The sequence below is a fragment of the Nylanderia fulva genome, unplaced genomic scaffold (genome assembly GCF_048542155.1).
Source record: "Nylanderia fulva isolate GAGA-0341 unplaced genomic scaffold, ASM4854215v1 Scaffold11, whole genome shotgun sequence".
NCBI classification, from domain to species: Eukaryota; Metazoa; Arthropoda; class Insecta; order Hymenoptera; family Formicidae; genus Nylanderia; species Nylanderia fulva.
Genome location: NW_028189302.1, coordinates 4273894 through 4295214, shown reverse-complemented (window position 1 = coordinate 4295214; position 21321 = coordinate 4273894). Strand labels below are relative to the sequence as shown.

Below are 21321 nucleotides of genomic sequence, written 5' to 3'. Positions count from 1 at the left end.
TTTAGACTTTGCTCAACAGAAACTAAATCGTAACATTGATCGCGCGAATGTTCAACAGCAATTCTCTCCTATAGCCGGAGGTAACACGCTACAATCTCATCCGCTACTAAGGTTCAAGGACGTTAATCGAGAGAACTTATCGCGACAGGTCGTAAGAGATTCCTCTCGTTCCTCTGCGGAAGATTCAATTAAGTAAATCGCGAGAGCTATGAACGTACGCGAATTTTAGGTCCTTCCCGGAGGATACATTTGATGTAATATTTAATTTACAACGCGCGCCCACACAGATAGATAGTCGCGGTAATTCAAGCGTGCATTTTACGATCTAAAGGACGAGTTGCTATTATTCACCTTAGGATTTATATAAAGGTTTTCTTCTACGTTATCTTCCCGTTAAAATGAAGAGATAACCGCGCGGGAAAAGTGTTGGTGCGCACACGGATACGCGCGCAAAGCATGTGACAGCTACGGGAGAAGAGGAGAAAGAGCGTTATACGATCCACCTAGGTCGGTGCACTTTGACCCGTTCGCGAGGAAAATCATATATCGTCGCAGATATTTATTTCGCCAGAGCGAGAGAGAGAAAGAGAGAGAGAGAGAGAGAGAGAGAGAGAGAGAGAAAGAGAGAACTCACGCCCTAACTTTGTACAGGATGCTAGAAGAAGCAAGCATCGATTCGAGATCGTATTTATCTATGCAAAATTTTGCTTTTTATAATGATTCAAAATAAGATCGATTCGCGATCGCGAACGATCGATTTATATCGAGATATCGAATTAGGGGTAATCTGCGAAAGGAGCTAGGAGGGTTATTGACATCTCGAGCCTGTACTTTTTCAGCCCGTTTGGGAAAATGAGCGGAGTAGAGCGTGCATAAACGGCGAGCATTTCCAGAGGGAAACTTGGCGAAGGCTCGGAACGGATACACGAACACGGAGAGGGTTGCGTGAAGTACAATCGAGGCCGAGAGTGCACGCGTTCGTCCATGTAGCCGTGGAACGTCGTCGGTCGCTCACGGTGTTGCTCCGCCGCGCCGGTAGGGTGTGCTGTCGTCGGTGCGCCGTGCGCGGGAGTGGGGAGGGGTTGCCTCGTCCCACGTGACTCGCGGCGGCCAATAGGCGGCGCGCATAGCCGGCGTCCGGCACATGGCGGACCGCCGGCTTCGACTCGCGCAGTACGTCGCAGTCAGTCGCAGTGGTAACACGAGCGAGAGGGTAGTTGCACGCGCCTTCGAAAGGAAAGATCGTGGTGAAGAGAGGTGAGCGAGAGAGCGTGGGACAGACGGAGGGAGCGAGGAAGAGAGGATCACGAGCGGGAAAGGGAAAGAAGGGAGCGGAAACAGAGAGCGAGCGCGCAGCCCCTTGCCTCTGTTTTCAGTGTTTCGGTCTCGCGCGACGACTCAACCTCTCGGTCTACGCTCAAGTCAGTCGGCCGGTTGTACGAGATAGCCGAACAACGCGATACGAAATCGTCGTTGTACCTCACGTTCGGTCTTCGGGTGAAGAGAGAGAAGAGCGAGAGAAACGAACGAACGAAAGCATCGGTCGAAACACACGCGATTATATACTAGTGACGCGCGTGCGAGAGCGATTATACGAACGCTGCTCTTGGAACAGACGAACCGTACAAAACCGTACGCATCCGATAGAGAGACAAGACAGTAGAGCAGTGGGGATATCGAGAAGGCCATTTTCGTCGCTGGTCCGCGGGTTACGTACGAGACGCATCACACGACCGGCGTGTGTCTCCGACGCGAGAAGGAACGAGTGAGCGACTGATTGCTACACCGCGTCATCGTCGCGAATCGACATTCAGAGAGAGAGGATCGGTGTATATACACACTACGATCGTCGAAAAACGAACCGACGACATTATTACTCCCACGCGGTGCGGGTTGTTCGAATCTCCGTTTTTTTACGCGTACGTAATCGTCGAACGTGAACGACGTGACGTTGCTGCAGCGTCGCGACACTCGCAGCTATATTCAAATTGTCTCACACTTGGCCATTATCATCATCATCATCATCATCATCATCGTCGTCGTCGTCGTCGTCGACGTACCACGATCGTCGCCATCGAGAGAAGGTACGAAATCGTTCCGCCTCGTTTGTTCGATAAAGAAGAGACCACGGAGGAGAAGTGAAGCGAGGTCGACGACAGCGTTAAAATACCCGGTGAACGGCAACGTGGACTCTCAAGTGCGCGTATTTTTTTTCCAATCAACCGCGACCGGTGTTTATTGCACGAAGATACGAGAGATTATAATATAAGAGCGAAATGCCGACGAGTTTGTTCGACATGGACCGCAACTCGAACAGCGCCTCCTTCGAGGAAAATCGCGCCTTCGAGCTAGCCTTCTCGTTGCTCGGCCTGGATAACCAGTCCGGATGCCCCGGCAACGGCAACAACACCGCCAACGATCCGGATCCGCTGCAGACCACGCCGGCCGTCTTCGAGGAGGCGCGTTCCAAGAAGAGCCAGAACATGACCGAGTGCGTGCCGGTGCCTAGCAGCGAACACGTGGCGGAGATTGTCGGCCGACAGGGTGAGTCGTTTGTAACCTTTCAAATTTTATATATATATATGTCTCCCATTCTCGCGCGAGCATCCTGTTTCTTTATCTCATACTCTCGCCACGTGATCAGTCGTTTTTACGTCTGTTAACTCTCGTCTGTATGTTGTGAAACGCATATAATACTTGGAGAAGAAATTCTTTTTTTTTCATGTATATAATATATAATAGCAAAATACGAGCGAAGTCACGCTCGAGTTCCTCTTGCGCGCGTACATTATAAATGTCGGATTTTTATTATCTCCGTAATCTTTAACATCCGGCAGTAAACGCGCGGTGAGAGCAGACGAGTCTTTGTCGTCATTGCCGGGGATGGGGCGTCGGTCTCTCCGATGCTTTTCTAAAACCGCGTCGCGATGCCAAATAGCGTCGCGTTGTTTCTCTCCGTCTCTGTCTCTCGTCTCCCCCGCTTTTGCACGTCCGCGTTGGTTGGCTGCTCGGCGGAGTCGCGCGCGAGTATAGCGTCACTGACAGTTCATTGGCACGGCTGTAAACGCGAACGCACACCGCGGGAAACTTGATACCGGGCGCGATGGAGCAATTAAAGCAATTTACATTCGAATTTTGTTTCGCGCGCGCGCGCGCGCGACATGACAGGACGAGCGGGAGAGGGCGAATCCCCTCCCTTTTTCGAGCCTGTCGTAGGTCGCGGTCGTTACGGCTTCCTCGGCTTTTTTTTTTCGTTTCTCTCCTATCCGTCTGAATAGCGGCGGCGCCTTGGAAAAGTGTTTACGATTCCATCGCGCGATGCGACACGAGCTGCTCATAAATAAAGACGCGTTATGTTCTGCATTGCATGCTCGAGACCGATGACTCTTTTTCTCTTTCTCTCTCTTTCTTGGTCTCAACCTTGAAGACTTGGTCATCGTTCTACGAAACGGCGATTCGTCTCGCCGCTTCTTTATCCGTGCCGACGATATCGTAATCTGCATTTTTTGTTTCTCCCATGTATAGCTTTCCCAGGAAAAATGCCCGAAATATGGAGATGCATTTTAATATTTATCATAAATATGATATATATTTAGGTACACCTATAGATAAGCAAGACTAATATACAATCATTAGGAGGCTATTATAATCATTAAGACGTCAATAGTTTCCCCAAAACAAGCAGTTTCGTTCTCCGAGATACGGTTATCGCGCCAATAAGCCATCCTTTTTGAATCATTATATATCGATAAGCTTTGTAATGTTTATCGCTCACCGTGTTTACAGAAAGTCAATTGAAGTTAGGACATGTCATGCGAGGCGTTTTCCGTCAAACAACAGAATATATTTATATATATTTTTGCCTATCTTACTAATCGTACCGTGGGCGACGATAAGAATCCGCTGCATTTATCAAACGACGGAATTTTCAATATCACATCGCCGAACAATACCTATATGTATATTGTCGCGCGTCATATAGCGTTCGTGCGCGTCTCGCCCTCGTGTCTCGCGGAATGTTTAGAAATTCAAACAACGGCGCGGCACGTGGCCTTGCCATTTAAATTTTAATGTCTGTCAACGGCAATTGTGCGCGCCGCTGAATAATCGGCGGCGATCAATATCGTTCACAGAGTGAGAGAGAGAGAGAAAGAACCTTCTGCATTCATGCATAGCCTATATGTTCCCTACTTTCTCATATCGCGCAAAGATTATCCGCGAAAAACATCGATCGGCGAATTGGCGCCGAAACGCTCTGACGCGGTAATCGGAGTCGTTGCGAGTCTCCCTTTTACGCGTAGAAGAGGAGAGGAGAGGCGGAAACTCAGGAAGGAAGCCGTACGTACGGCTTCGCGGTCGTCGTCACGACCGCAGCTGCTAATACTGACCGCGGCGATATAACATTAGGCTCCGAGCACTTAGAACGATGTCGGGCCGCGGTTACTCGCGTTTGAAATTCCGCACCTCGTCTCGAGTACGTGCTCATTCTCCCTTCCGTTTGGCTTTCGCGCGTGCTTTTTAATCGACTCGTCGCGTGAGAACCGCAACGCGACGATAAACGTGATCATATTCATTTGCGAAAGGAGGATGACGATAATTTGCCTCGAAATCGCGGATTCTCCCGCATTTTTTGCGCCGATATGAAGTTTCAAGTTTGAGTACCCATAGAGAGAGAATTTATTCTGAGAGTTAATCCTGAACATCATGGTAATCATTGTAATCATGGGACAATATGGCATTGGAAGAATGTTATATAAGAGTTTGATAAGATATAAAATATTTTTGATTAATTTTACTGATTATTTTCAGGATAAATTCTATAAGAGAAAATTCTCTCCGTGTGTATAAATATAGGTACGTGATATTTTTTCTTCAAACAATTTTTATTTTTTCAAAAAATTTTATGAATAATTCTTCACATCCATATATATAGTAGAAATATCGGTATTTTGCATATCCTGACCTGATTTCTCTATTACGAGATGCATTGTGTCTCCTAGATAAAGCTACGATTAGCTTTTCGACCAGCAGTCGCCCGCCAACGAAACCAGTTTGACATGCCTGGCATGAATCATTGCCGTCGTAATGCGAGAGAGTGTTCTCGTGCCGTGTGGCCCCCCGATTCTATTCTACGAACGGTTTTCTCGTCTGTTGCTGTCGCGCGAGATCGCGATTTTCTGCGGAACGTAATAGTGTCGATTCACAATGATGACGTCTAATGAGTTTGATACGCCGTTCCATTATGAGGATGTGGCTATTTGTTGAGCATTTTCGCTCGCCGTACCTCTCGTCGTCCCTCTCGCCCTTCTCCCTTCTCTCCAACCCTTCTCCTCGTTCTCGTATTATCTCTCTCTCGGCTTCTCTTTCCCTCGCGATTCGCCGTTGTTGTTGGTTCTCTTTCTCTCCTCCCCGTTCTACACCGGCGATTACATACGCCTCTCTTTCTCGCTCGTTCACGACTCTCCTGGACCGGAAGTTGTAATGAGTGCTTCTGTCGCCAGGCCCGTCGCCTCGCGTCGCATCGTGGTCAACGATGACGTTACTTTGGAAATATCACAGCCGGTTATCCAGGTCGTTAGCTTGTGCACCGCGTGACTTCGAGAGGGAACTCGACTCGCGAGGGAAATGAAAAAAGTATATATATATATATATATATACCTATATATATTATATATAATTGCAGCTTCCAGGAATTGTAAGGAGTGACCGTGCGCTATCCCTACGTAGAATCACCCACGATCATTTTTTCTCTTTCTTGCTGACATTGCTATCTCTCTTTTCTTCCAAGACTGTAATTCTTTCTTTTCAGTCAGAATAAATACTTGAAGAAAATTTCAAAATTTATATACATATTTTTATTATTAACAAAATTATTATATACTACTTTGAAATTTTTCGAAAATTGATGTCAAAATTTCTGAAAAATTTCTATGTATGCTAAAATGTGTGATACTTTTATTCGTGACATTTTTCTACGCAGATTTAACTTCACTTTTGTAGTCGTTTCAAACTTCAGACTTACGCGTTAAAGAGATTACTTAAAAATGTAAGCGATAAAGCGTATCGAGAAATGAATGCTGGTATGGCCGATATACACGATGTTTGCATAACGTTCTTTCAAAATCATACAATTTTAAACATAAAACTTGAGAAAAAGAGTATTCTCTGCCAGCACGTGGCACGTGGCATCGTCTCGCGATCCTGTGCCACACGCCAGGATTTTCTCCAGAAACATAAGATTTGTGTCGCCGATGAAATCGTGTTAATAGGTCTCGCGTCGTCGTTAATGCGTCATCGTAAAAAGGAAGGGAAGAAATAGCGCCAGTAATACGAGAAAGAGGGAGAAAAACATTTTTTGGGTATGCTTTTTACGACTTTTGTTCGTGGACGCGTCGATGAAGACTTGGGCGAGGCATGTATGATTTTATCTCATGTTAAAACGAGTTTGAATTTTGACACGCATTTTGATTAGAATTTACTTCCTCTTTGTGAAACGTTTCAATCTTATCGACGAAAAATATATGTAAACGAGAAAAATATTTGTCGTATGATGTGGTTATTGCATTCCTCAATGATCGATTAATTTTTTTTCTGGGTTGTATTATTTCATATATCTTGTCGTGTACTTTTTTACGTATATATATGGTAATGACTACAATTAAAGATAAGGTATAATAATAAGATAGATAAGATATAGATAAAAATAATATTTAGTACAAAAATATTCTCTCTCTTTCGAATTATCTATTTGTATTTGATCGGCAGATGTAACTCCAGATGTACCTCGGCTTCTCCTTTTTTCACTCTTTCTCTTTATTTTCTCTATTACCACCATGGACACTGATTAGAGTGAAAAGGGAACTTTCTTACATTTTCTAGATAATCGCGCGACTAACGGCCACGAACATAGTAGAACTCATTTGCATTAATGAAGAACGGCGGAGTTGTGTGTGTATAACCGTGATACGCGCCGTGCTCCGATTTCTTCGATCATTTATTTTCACATAGCAAAAGCGTTTCGCCGCTTTAAGCCGTACGATGTAGGCGAATCTGCGTTAATTTGAATTAATTATTGGCGTTTAATTGGAATTAATGATTTCTCGGTGCGATGTTTCTTGCGGGAAAAGAGGGGAAGGGAGGGAGGTGAAATTGTATGTATATGCACACACGCAGAAATGTATATATGCACCTCGACACATCCCGAGTCTGCGCTGCAGTCGTTTACAAAAGCCGGCCGGCCGGCCGCAGAAATGATGCGTTTCCGGCCATGAAAGCAGAAACTTTGTACACGGAGGAACAGCTGGATTACGCGATTATTACGCGCATATTACGCGCCGTTTTTGAAACGGACGTCGATACTTTGTTACGCGGTTCGATTGTCCGAGAAACCCGTCTCTTTCTCTTTTCCTTTATATATATATATATATTTTACGAGGGAACGGATCATCCGCTCGCATCCGTCCGTCCTCTGTTCGTTCGCCCTCTCGTCGCTTATTCGTTCTTTCCAGTTCAATTTGCGGGCGAAGATGTCGAAACTTCCCGCACTTTCTCCGCCGAAACCTTATGCCGACCTGCTTCTTCTCTTCAAAGACAATCCGAGAAGTTTCGGTCGTTCAAAAATTTGCCACGCTGCATCGCGCAAAAATGATCTTCATCGCCTCTTTTAATCGATTAATCGATCGATTATATGTATAATTAATATCGCGAGACACGATTTACTCGAAATAGAAATTGTCAAATTTATCCAATTTTTGATATCTTTCATAAAGATTAAAATTTTTTTTTTATTTAACGAGGATATTTAAGGATAATCATGCAGTCAGTCTCGGATGCATGCGTAGAGAATCGCCGCGGCTGGGTTTTTGGAGAGTAACTTTCGGGATCATGCACGACCGATTTCGGGGCGGCCTGAAATTCTTTTTTTCACCGCGGGCCCGAACTCTCCGCGTCCCTCGCACAAAAAGATCGAACGCTCAACGCCGCAGCACATTTCGAGAATGGAAGTCCTTCGGAAGAAAAAACGAGAAATTGCTGGCCGGCGGAGCGATGGCCAGGCCAGGGTGATGGTGGTGTGTGCCGGTGCTTGCTGCTGCTGCTGGTGCCTCTCGCGACGGTGGTGGTGTTGGTGGTGGTGGTTGTTGATGCCTTTGTTGGTCTCCGAAGCAGCTGCCGACCCACACCGGGCCTTTCCGTTCTCATGCTCGAAACTCGATCGACACTCAACCCGCAGGAACAAGCGAGAGAAAGAGAGGAATATATACGGTAGGCAGGGCGAGGAGGAAGCGCCGGTCGCACGCGGTGATGAGAGAGATCGGAATCCAGCTCGAGAGAGTAAAGGTAGCAAAAGGAGAGGAGAGGGAGAGAGAAGCCCTGACTCTGTATGCTACCAAAGCGCAAATTGTTTGAGAGCCGCTGTGGACCTCAACGTGTTGCCCCCGTCTAGCAGATGTTTATGGCGCGTTGCCTGAAATGAGCGGTTTTTCTCGTTTTCTATTTATTTTGTCTGACATGTGTGTGCGCCCGGACTATATACCCTCTCCGCGATCGGAGATCCTCTTCTCCTCTTTCCTGTCTGTCCAACTTTCCTCCGGGAGTCTTCGTTCTCGAGAACTTTTCCTCTTCCTCGTTTCTCGCGAGGAAAACTGTTGCTCGTAACGTGTTCGTAGACCGATAGAGTGATATCCATCGATTATACAATTGCATCGATTATATGATCGCGATATTATTACGCGTGTATATCAATGACAGGGTATGTAACACGAGTAATAAATTACTGGACGCAAAGATTAGCGAATTCAGGCGGAACGAGACGCGATAAAGAAAATGTTATTGCCGTTAATTATGCAGCCCGCATAATACGATCGCCACCGTTGAGAATTCGCGAGTGCATCACGTGAGAAATACGTTGAATATATATACGCATATGTATTTATATATATATATATATATATTTATCCTCGATAGGAGGAAGAGGGAGAAGAGAATATACATGGTCATATAAAATATGCACGTTGCCGGCGCAACAATCGCGTTCTTGTGCATCTGTTTGAAAGCGAGCGCGTCGACCTTGAATTAAAATTATGCTGCACGCGACTTTTATTACATTCCCATTCAAACGGGCGTCCGCTAATACGGGCGTTAAACTGCGCACCATAGGTCAGGCGAATTGTACATACGCGAGTTTGTCATCTCTCGCAGTTCGAAATACAGAGAGAGGAGAATTCGATCTTTGATAATAATCGTGTATCCCTACAACCGCGCTTCCAAAAGCTTCGCGAAGCTCTCGCTCGGGCTCTTGAAAATTTCCGAGTTGTTGACCGCAAAGATGAATTTGCATTCTTGACAAACGAGATAATGAAAGACGCAGTTAAAGAACCGCTCGTAATCGTCAATGAATAGCGGCTGTTAACCTTAATTAATCAAGCGAGAATTATTTTCGCATCGCGATGTATATAAAGTTCTCTCGCGTCCGATTTTTTTAACGGAATCGATATACATCTCTCTCTCTCTTGCGAAAGACAGGATAATATAGAATTTCGTTTCACACACGAGACGCGCGAGAGTTGCTCGTTCATCGGAAGTGGATGACGACGTCTTTGTTTGTTGCACGCTGTGTGAGACAGTATTCGAGGATATACACGAGGGGATATCGAATATCCGAGAGAGAGACTTCGCCTAAGAATCTTCCTCGCTTTTCAGCTTCGCTGCCGTCTCGTCCTTCCTATGCCAGGCTCCTCCGGCTCCTTTGTCAGACCTCTCGGTCCCGGGTCTCTCCTTTCCTCTCTTTATCTCGCGGGACATATAGCCTGCATCCAGGATGGTGCACCCGCGGTGTTGCATATCGACCTGCGAAGCTCGCTTGCTCTCTCTTTCTCGACGCGATTCTACAATTCACGAAGCTTGTAACAAAGTCTGCAATTCTGAATTATCAATGCGAAACTTCCACATGATATAACACAACGCGGGGCGTACATGCATATTCGACGATATATATATATATATATAAAGACAAATTTCAAAACTAGAGAAAGATAACAAAAAAAAAATTATCAATTTCTATTTGCATACAAATACGTGTATTTTTTGGGATAAAAAAATAGAACAAAGAGAAGTGAAATTTGTATCAACGAGAAACACTAGTTTTATTTTCATGTCACTAGTAATCAATGTTACGAATGCGGGATCGAGCGACGAATTTTTACGATTCGAAAAATTTATAGTTGGCGAAAACTGCAACAAAAATAAGCCGCCTATTTCTGCTGCAGTTAGCGTACGTGTGTATGTACGTACGAAAAATAGTGTCATTCGAGTACGGTAAGGTAACTCTTTTTCTTTTTCACGACGGTGCACATCCTTTTTCCGCACGAGTATCCGATTATTCTGAAGACCGCGCGCACCAAGAGGAAGTGGTCCACCCACCTCGGTCCTCTCTCTTTTGCTCCCTCGTAGTATACACATTGCACGCATACGAGTCCGCGATGAAGGCGTGAATATGTATTATGCACGGACGCGCAGGCGGTCGAGTCTCTCGCTCCATTTGGCCAATCCGCGTCCCGTGTACTCAGCTCGTAACAATGCGCTCGACGTGGCACTTCCGTCCGGACGAGGAAAAGCCCCGAGAGTCTCTGTAAAGCGCACCTCGTTTCTCCCGAGACTCCGTTTAATGCATAAGTAAGTTGCTCAGCTCGGAAAAAACAATTATCACTCTTTTGCGGAGATGACATTTTCTTACGGAGCAATTATATGAAATTGTTCGTTGAATTGAATCTTGTTTTTAATCTATTATCTATATTTTATCCACTTAATTTTATCTGCTTAATTTAATCTATTTATAAAATTCATTTTTGGAACGAGAGTAAGAAAAGTACGGAGACCGGAATCGCGAACTTTCGACCTGTGCGTCTATTTTGGAGCACATTTTTCCGAGTCTCAAGGAAAAACCTCGGCCTCGCACGTCGACCTTTCTCTTCATCCTGGTCAAGAATCGAGCATGAATGTCGACCAAGCGGAGCACGTAAAAGAGCCTTCGTAGTACGTCGAACTGTGACGTAGTCGGCGGTGCGTGTCCTAGGTCAAGATTCAAGACTGTCTACTGTTGGCCGACTGCTTCTTTCTAGCCGTGGTTGGCTGCGGCTGGCTTTATCCTTTCGCCCGCTCTTGGCTTCTCGACTCGCGACTCGATTCGATCCTCGATATGTATGCGTGTGCAACGTATGCGTCTGCGTGCATGCGTGCAGGGGAAAAAAGACTCCCGCACACACTCGTCCTGTTTCTCTCTCGTTCTACATCTCGTATACGACGATACTCTCCGTTCTCCTCCTCTTCATCTTCTTCATAGCTCCGACGTCTTCCCACTCACCATTCGGTCGGTCCTTGTCGCACAGTCATCCGTTCACTCTCGATCTCAAGAGGATGCCGATCGACTGTCCCAAACCTTTTATTTTTTTTTTTTGTGCTTTTTTTCCCGTCCTAGTTTAATGAAATCATACGGTTTGTAGCGACACGAAATCGGATCCATTTACGAAGGTCAACACGCGAAAGCGCCGCAAATTACTTTGTCTAAAAAAAGTTTTAGGGTTTCTAGTATTTATTCATTTATTCACGTTTCTTCATATTCAAAAAAAAAGTTCAATTATGAAATCATAATTATGACTCACTCTCTCTCTCTATTTTAAGCGTATTCGTATCTATCGAAAGTAAATAGCTAAGAAAGAATGTCTGATGTTTGACATGAGATTAGATACAAGATGAAAAGATTTTCTTTGTTCCCGAATAGCACGAGAAAGCTGTCGTCGCGTGCGTGGCACGTGCTGCGAAGCAATATGTTAGCTACTATATATACGTTAGAGCGAGACTTTAAGGCTTTTGTCACCGTTACGCAATCGCAAAAGTCGCGGAAAGGGAAAGCGACGACGACGACAACGACGACGACGGCATTCTGGCTGCTCGAACGAGATACGTATACAGATCCCCCACGATTTGTGTGCGTGTGTTTTGAAAAAGAGAGAGATATATGCGAGAATGTTGTATGTAGAAGGTGACGAATCGCGGCACTGACCCACTTCCGCCCTTTTCCTCCCCTCGCATCTTCTTCATTTTTCATTCGCTCCGAATAGGCGAGCCCTTAATAGCGCCTTTGCACGAAGCGCCTACCTTTGTCGACACATACTTAACATACACGGGAAGAATTTTCTCTTAGAATTTACCTGAAGTCGTGGGACTTGTCTAATTAATATTTACCAGAATAAAGTATTAATATACAAATAAAAAAATATTAATATTAATCAGAAAAATTCTTCTAAAATTGAGGGAAATCCATGAGGTATCGTTCGCGTTGATGTAAACATTTTAATTAATTTTATTAAAATTTGTCGGCCATTTTCAATAGAAATAATCTGTGCCTGTACCTGCGTTATTACTGGAATAGAGCAGACGCGCTATGTCGCGGTCGACCTTAGCAGACTAGGACAGTTTTGCACGATTTCTTTCGCGGTAGACGACGTGCATCCGATACTTTTTCACGCTACTAAATTATGCAGAGGCGCGACGGCCACACATAATCGGTTGTTTTCGCGTGTTTCGACAACGACTCGATTGCACGGCGACCTACGTACATATACGCACATGTGCATATACATTATATGCGGTCGACGATAAGCGCGACTGTATAAAGCCGAGCCTCGTGTTCCAATTATTCAGAGAGAAACTTTCGCTCTCGCGATATTATTGGGACATGTAACGCGATCGTTATTAAGTTTGCCTTCAAGTCCGACGTAACATATTTTGTTTGCGGCGAGCAGCGAGAAAAATTCACATCCGTCCTTATTTCTTTTTTTACGCGACGATTATTTCGAGCGACGTACATCGATATAATAATTTTGAAAAAACGAGGTCCCGTTAACTCTGGCTACCGAATATATTGCGGTTGCACTTTGTATAGAGGCATCTCTATTGAAATCGCTAAATGTTCCTAACGAACCACGCTTGCCGACATCGTCGTTCATTAACGCGAAGATATAAAGCGCGGCGCGGTTCAGAAAAAGGCGCTAACCCCATTTTGCTGCTAATTGTTAGAGACACTATAACGACGTTAGAGCGACATTGTTACGCCACGTGTTTCGCAGTACACGTGTCATTCCCGGCAGTAGGTACTCTATAGGTCAGGCGGGATCGTTATTCAAATTCGAGTTTTAATGCCGCTCCTGTCGATGAACGAACTCGTATATTACATAGCGCAATGGGAATTGAAACTCATTACAATCCTTGTTAATTCCCGACAGCTTGAATGATAATATTTTTACGGTGTATATTAAAATATAGCTGACGTGAAACAAAGTTGATAATCGAGGGTTTTGCAACATATTTGTGATTTTTCAAAAGCATCGGTAAAATACAGCGAAATATTTGTTCTTCTTGGGAAAGAGAGATATCGATTATTGAAAAGAACGGTGAAGCATTTCGTCTCTGTTTTCATTCGTACACTATATATGATTCTGCTTGGGATTTAACTCAACTCGATGAAAGGGATTATATTTACGTGAACGGCGATATCGAATAATCTTTCCCAATCCCTGTGAATATCCGTATGATATTTCGCGAATGTCAGTGATCTCGAACGCGATCGCGGCAAAAAGGAATCGCGAGAAATATTGTGTCGAAATTCGCGAACCACGCCACGTCCTGCTTTTTTCACGGAACGGAGATCGCGGCGATCCATCGCGAAAGGCGCGAGAGATCTTTCCCGGAGATCGCGCGAACGGGAATGATAAAACGGGGCGCCCCAATAGTTCTCGGAGAAGAGAGAGAAAAAGAGAGAGATCCTCGTAGACAACAAAGAGTCCGAGAGGTTCTCAACCTCCGGAGCATGCGACGACCGATGAAACACGTCGCGGTTCCCGCCGTGGGCCTCGCATACCCGTTCCTTTGTCCAGTCCTCTCTTTTGAAGAGCCGCCTGCGAAGGAGAGCAGCTCGCCTTGAGACAAAGCGCATGCACCTACCGACGCAGAAGCGCGTGTGTGCGCTACCTTACCACCCTCTCTCTCTCTTGCCTCTCGCGTGCCCCGTCTTGGACCTCTCCCTCCTCCACCCCCGATCCTGTCCCTCTTCGGCTGTCTCCTCTTTCTCTATTATTATGTTTTTGCGATTTATTTGTGTCTGCATCGTGCGTCCGATTTTCGAGGTTTTTTTCCCTCTTTTCCTCCCGTCTATCTTATTCCTCCGCCTTCTTCGTCTTGGAGCAGAAGTCGTCGGCCTCGCCGTGTCCTCCCGCGCACACGAATCCGCAGGTGCATCGTTCCTCGCGAACTCTGCCTTACAAGCAAATGAGAAAGAGAAGAGATAACGGCGCATCGCACCTGCACGCGCGTGCCCATCTTTTGTCAACGTCATTCGCGCCGAAAAACCGCGCGCCAGTTGATCGGCTGCGCTAAGAGAGAGACAAGGTGTACGAACGCACGTGCCCGCTTCCTTCGGACAACGTGGCCGGACAGGTGCCCGATGTAATTAAGCCGACGACCTGGCCCGGGTTTGTCCTGCGCGCGCGCGTATTTCGCTTCAGCGCGCCCAAAATATTTTATTCCGCCTCGACGCACCTGCTCTTCAACATTTTCTTGCAATGTTCTCTTCAACGCGCGCGCGCGCTCGATTCAATCTGTACGATATATTTCGGCGATAACGATTTTTTTTTTGCCACGCGTTTGTTCAATCTCGACGATGAAATATTTGAATATTCATTCTTTCACGTCCGACATGCAACAACGAAGGATTAAAACTCGTCGAAATTCCATTTCGTTTGTGAAAACACCGTTATGTCCACGTCGTGTTTCTAATATATCTCAAAAGAGAAAGCGATGAATATAGAATAACGTGGTTTAGCCACGTCCGTCCTTCTCCTCAGGTAGTAGTCGTCGTAGGTGGCGGCGTCCTTCCGTCGAGGCAGGACGGCAATTTTTGGTATTATTGTGTGCGCCGAGGATATATTCCATAGCCCGTGTCCTTCCGGACCTGACCTCGTCATCCCTCTCTCTCTTTCTCTCCACATCGGGATTGTACGTTATAATACCTGTCTTTCAACGGAGAGCTATATACCTGCGTTTCACGAAGCTTCTCGCGTACCCTTCGTGCGGAACGTTTCACGTCGAACGATAATGGCCCGTGTCTAACAGCCGAGGCAGGCAAAAAGTACTTTGACGGAATTTTCCAGCCAATAGCGACTCTCCTGCGTTGCCTTCGTTCCTTGGTCGCATCTGTAAAATTCTTTTTTACGCGCCGATATTTATGTATTGTCTTGATGTATGACGTTGAATTTCACATCCCTCGTTGAACTTAACAGTTTCGAAATTTGTTTAGCGGGGGAGAAAAGTAGACGATACGTATTTCCAGGAAAAGAAAGTATGGAAATTGAGGAACACGATTCGGGCGGGAAGGCCGTTGGGACGCAACGTGATGTATCGCGGGGTAAAAATCTTCGCGGCGAGGTGAGGCGACATTGTCGATGGACTCTCCTACTTCCTGCCGATGACCGAGCAGGCTTAGAAAGTACGAGGGGGGAATTGGATGGCTTATTCGTCATGACAAGCGCGATGTGGACGGCGACGACCATCGGGCTGTGTTAGACGAGGCAGGACGAAGGAACGGAAGGTGCCCGGATCGTGCCTCGAATCCGAAAAGCTCGCTCTGGGCTCGTGCCTTCTTTAGCGTTTCTCCTCAGTTGAATGACTATTTCGTGGAACGGGTCGATTGATTTACAAGGAGCGCCGTCTCAACTTTGCCCGCCCAAATCGCTTGATCCGCCACTTAATAACGTTCAATCGGGAATTTTTCGGTTCCCCGAAAATGAAGTTAAGTAGGAAGGTGAGCTTCGTAGTTTTATCGAAACGCCGTCTCTTTTACGCAGCAGGTTCCCTTGTCAAATTCCTCGAGATATCTTTATGTCACATCTTTTCGCCTCCAAGAGACTGCGTCGCATTTCAAGTCGGCCTAAACAAGCCGCTATACACAAAGCAGATTACGAGCCTCTTCATTTACGTCTAGTGGGTGGTAGAGATAGAGGTGGGTGGAGAAGGATGGGAAGACAGACGTCGGAAGGGAGGAAAGAAAACGAAAATTCGACCTGACTGGCTAGCGCGGCGAGCCAAGTCAGCCAGCCGGGTTTATCCGTGCCACCTTATCTCGTTCAAACAATCCTGCTATCAGAGAAGTCTCCGGCCTCGCGTATCGCGTTCACGCGACCGGTTCGTCGCTTCGTCGTCACTCCTCGTCGTTTGCTCCGACGCGGCGAAACGTGGCGTTCGGCGCCTCTCTGTCTCTAGCATTGAGCACCACTGAGGCCTCGAATCGTTGAACCACGGAGTGGTTCAGTGGCTCCAAGGCCGGCGGAAACCACGGGTGGGATGTGCGGGGCAGAACGGCCCTTCTTCGACTGGAATCGTTTCTTTCTCTCGTATGGCGCGCGCTCGCCTTATTCCTTCGCTCGACCTCTGCTTCTTCGTGGTCTCGAGAGGAAGGAAGAATAAGACGAAGATGACAACGACGAAGGTGAATGATAGGGGGAGGAGAAGGTTTCTCGTGGGCGACAAATTCGCCCCTCGATTTCCGGCGTCTTATATCTCTTGTCTTTTCGAAACGCTTATTTTGTCCGCGATTGATAATTTTCATGGACACCGTATATCATCGATAGCGAAACTTTTATTATTGGAACATGTCGTTTAATCGATCACTCAATTATCCGGGATAGTGTTTAATAACAGGTTTAATTATCGGAAAGATGTATTGTTAACCAAATATTGTGTCCTTTAATTTAGAATGTCCGATAACGGCGTGATATCGTCTAGGCAACGATGTTGACATTTTCGTTATTTCAATGTCAAAGGCGTATCTTGATTTACTTTGTTGAAAATCCATATTACGCAGCGTATTATACGGACGTAATAAATAGAGATGTCTGTGGAAAGAACTCTGTTATAGAAGTTGCGATTATAGTTCAAGCAGACGTAACGAGTCCAGCGTGATTTGCGTTTCGTATTGCATATTGATGCGAGTCATTCGAAAGTTGTATCGTACGGATTATGTTTCACTCATTTGCAGTGAGTCGCATTTCTTTGCATATCGTATTCCTTTCGAGAAAACTACAAAAGTGCCGGCCAAATCCGAGTCTCCGGTTAGTTTTCTCGGCAATTCCCTTCTTTCTCTCTTTCTCGGAGTGGTTCTAAAGCCATTTTAGGACTGAAATCTGCTAGATTATGAAGCCCACCCCGACTGCACCAGTTTCGACCAGGGCCAGAATTCGTGGAATTCTAAGGAGGACACGGCCGGTCGTAACTTCTCTCAGGAATCCCGAGACTGATAAGAACACTGTCGGATTTCGCTCGTTGATTTCAAGATTCGCAATATCGTACGATCGTATTTTTTTCTCATCATTTCCACCGCGAAAGAAACAATTTAGCACCTCTATTCTTGGCTTTTGAGACGTTTTTGATATCTCTATCGCGACCGCTAGCAGATCCCGGAATTGTAATTAATTTTAATTTGTATTGAACTTTTAAACGCACGCATCAATGACATTAACAAAGATCCGCGAGCGCTGACAAGTTGAAAGCGGTTTGATTGAAGTCGAAAGCGATTACGAATCATTAAGCATGCAATTAGAAATCGTTGCGTTGACTAATGCGCATTTACTGAATATTTTAACTCATTGTGCAACTTGTGCTATTTGATGACGCGTGTCATAAGCCTTTGTGCAAGATCAGTAAAATCAAATTTGCAAAGATCCTCACTTCTGCCAGTTATTAGCCAAGTAGAAAAATAGTTTAAACATTTCATGGAGCTCATCTTATTTAAGAGATTCAGCGTAAATCGTGACGAATTTTGCGGGACGTTGTCGCGTTTCAGATTCGTCTTTTTCGCGCGGTATTCTTGGACGATCTATTTCCTTCTACTTGGTCCTTCGCCCGAGGAAACATTGTCGAGCTTTTGTCGCGAGAAAACTCTGAGAATGAAGATCGAACGCGGCTACAGATATCTATCTATTGATCGATCGATTTTTAGATAGATACTACGAACATAAAATTTTTGAAAAAAATCTAGAAACACACCTTACAATCACGATCACAGTTCGATATCGTACGATTTATCTTTCGATTGATGTTATTCGCGCAACATTAAATATTTAACTTACAATATACGACGCTGAATATCGCGTGATTACGTAGACTTTTTTCTTGACAAAAATTGTGGCAGATAATATTTGCGACTTTGTTGCGCGCGCGTTCAACAGAAAAGAGAGAATAGTCTATATTCTATATCCCTCTGTCTCTCTCTCGTCCGTCATAGATAAACTATCGATCAACGCCTTTATGCGAATAGTCGGCTTGCACCGCTCGCTGACGCGAGGAGACGACAATCGATAGACGTGATATAAATATCGGGGCAGTAGAGTCCACGTAGTAACAATTATTTTTACGCCGTAAAGAGATGCACGATGGTAGAAACGGCTCGTGGCGATTTTCTTTATACTCGAGGGAGATATCGATTTCTCCGCTACGGAGACGTGTATAAGTGCAAGGAACGCCACGCAATTGCGTGGAGTCTGTTTACGTTCAATTCGCGACTGACTGGTGAATTTTGCAATGAATTCAAGGATATATGACTCTTCAAGGCTTTTTCGTCTGCGCGATGTCTGCCACTGCGCGAGGTCTTTTGCGATTATTTGTGCGTCGATAATCGTAGCCATAATGATCGAGAAGAGATACTCAAAAGTATTATTTAAATGGAGATTTAGTCATTTTTTTATTTATTTTTTTTTCTTTTGACGTGAGTAAATAAGTAGTATAAGTAAATCATGCACGCACAGAGGCTACGGCAATTTTTAATAAAGCGATAACGTGTATCGCGTTTATATGCAACGTGAAACGAATCGCGAGAAAACATTTCGAGAAAACATTGAATTTTACTTATCGGGAATTATCGAGTATATATATATATATATCAAATGCGAGATACATTATGCACTTGAGCTTTTAGTTAACACCGTTGTTTTACCGTACGACTTTTTGACATTACAATATTGGCAAATTTTAATACTACCTCGATAAAATTTACGGATCGTATATCTGCTGCAGTGTATTATCGCTCGTAGAACTTTGCAATAGTGCAAGAGGACATAACATAGTATATATTGCGGTGCCGTATACGATAAAGAGAAATGTAGTCATTGCCAAAGTATGCACTCACCTCGGGATCACATTAGGGCTATATTTTGCGAGAATTGAAACTCGGTTCGATCGAGAGAAGAACAAAATTCGCGCGCGGTCTTGATATAAGAAGCTTTTATCTCGATATCGCGCTCGCGAATTCTCAATGTTCTCGGAGAGAAAACATAAGAGAGATATTTCTATGCGCGCGTAACGCATCTACTTTTTCTAGATATCGTATTTATTATATTTACGATTAAACCTGCGGCGTAAATCGCGATTATAAAAATCTGTCGAGGTAAGATAACGAGTATGTACATACATGTCCACCCAACCCGGGATGGAGGGAATTGTCAACACAGATTTCCCGCGGTTTTCTCGTTTGTGTGTTTACAACGAGAGGGAGAGAGAGAGAGAAGTAGCGTGAAATCAAGCGAGTTATACATATATTGACGAATACACAGTTTCGTCGAATTTCCCAAATCGCCGCATTGTCAGGTCGAACAATTTCTGTTCAGGTAGCATCGAAATTCGATTGTATTTGTCGAGCAACCCGAGATGTCCGCTCATCTCGGTCAAACAACCGCGATCTTTTTCCCTTTTTTTTTCGACTAATCCTTTTTTTTAAACTCTGTTCGGTGCGGCTTACCTGAAAAAAAATTTAAAGAAATATTTGAAGTTATATATAACTCTTTGGTCTTTTCTTTCTGTCTAACGGTAAAGGGCTTCGAGATATTTACAAAACGTTGCTCGTGACGCTTTCTTTCGCTCGTCTTTCTTGTCGGTCCAGAGTCTGCCGGCGCGATTTTCTCTTTAGGAAACGTAAATGGCACGGATTGGTCCGGACTCAGGTCTCTGTTCCTGAATAAGTTCCCATGGAAACCATTGGCGTAGCCGGGCGCTAATCTTTTCTAGAGACATCGGCACGCCACGAGCATGCACCGCACGTAGGTATATATCGATCGTGCGTTCGGAGGGTGAGAGAACGGGAGAGAGAAAGAGAGAGCGAGAGAGAGAGAGCCCTACGGAAAATGTACCCTCGTATACCGGAGAGAAAACGCCGAGGTTATATAGTCGTGGACATTGCAGCTCGGCGCGAAATTATCGACGAAGTCTCTTTCGCGCGACCTTGTCGCGAAATCAAGCGTACGATGCACTTGTCCGCGCATTCGATACATAATATTTTCCTCCCGTTGATTCGAGAAGAAGAGAGAGAGAAGGGATGAAATGAGATGAGGTCACGCGTCCTTCTTTCTCGGCAGATAAACGATCGTGCGCCGTTTCTACCGATGCCACGATTGAATGGGAGGACAATGAAAACAGTGCGTCACACACATATACACATACACAGTGCTCTTATCGCACGTGCGAGATACGTCGCGACTCGCCTCGCACTCGCGCGTATACATTTGTCTCGCGCCGCGAATAATCAATGAATTATTGGCCACGAAGAGACGACCGTCGACCACCGGTTGATCTAATCGCCCGAACGCAACGAATAACGCGAGAAATGCTTGTTATTCGCAAACATTCGAACGCAAGTTTTCGCGTTTTATCGAGCATATATATATAGATATATATTGCGTAATGATCACTCGCCTCGGTGTAGCATGGTCGCGGATGATTCACTGTTAGGTCAATATCTCGGGCTGGAAACACCGGTCGGGCCTGTTACACGACGAGGAGGGCTGTTTCTGCGAGTGATCGATAAGCCACGCGTGTCTCGTCGGGAGCGAATGTGCGTGCACGAGGGTGTGTGTGTGTGCGCGTCGTGAAAGGATATCCGTCGGTTAGGGTAGACGACGACGACAATAAAGAGGGTTAGTCGACACGGGATGATAACCCCGTTGCGTATACACGAATAATTAATTCAATTTTCGGACATTCGCGTGCTTTCGGTAGAGTCAGGAGTGAAGGAAGCGTGTGAACGAAAAGAGTCTCGTGAAGAATGTCAAATGTCATTTCATGTCAAAATGTGTCGAGTATATACATGCACACGTGCATGGCAACAGCTCTTTCGAAGTAATCGCATACGCGGCTAATTCCTTCCCCGATAAGTCTTGGTGCATTACCATTATCGCAGTTGAAATTATCACATCCTCGTCCTTAGTATGATAAATAATTTCGTAG

General features: G+C 45.3%; 1 protein-coding gene across 1 annotated transcript in view; it reads left to right on the top strand.

The window, feature by feature from the left end:
* Window positions 1–219: 219 nt before the first annotated feature.
* Window positions 220–21321, top strand: part of LOC114936904 (RNA-binding protein MEX3B) — a 33065-nt gene continuing 11963 nt past the window's right edge. Inside the window, exon 1 of the mRNA XM_029310251.2 lies at window positions 220–2544. Within this exon, the coding sequence (XP_029166084.1) occupies window positions 2277–2544 (268 nt within the window). The 5' untranslated portion in view covers window positions 220–2276. The remainder of the gene's footprint in view (window positions 2545–21321) is intronic.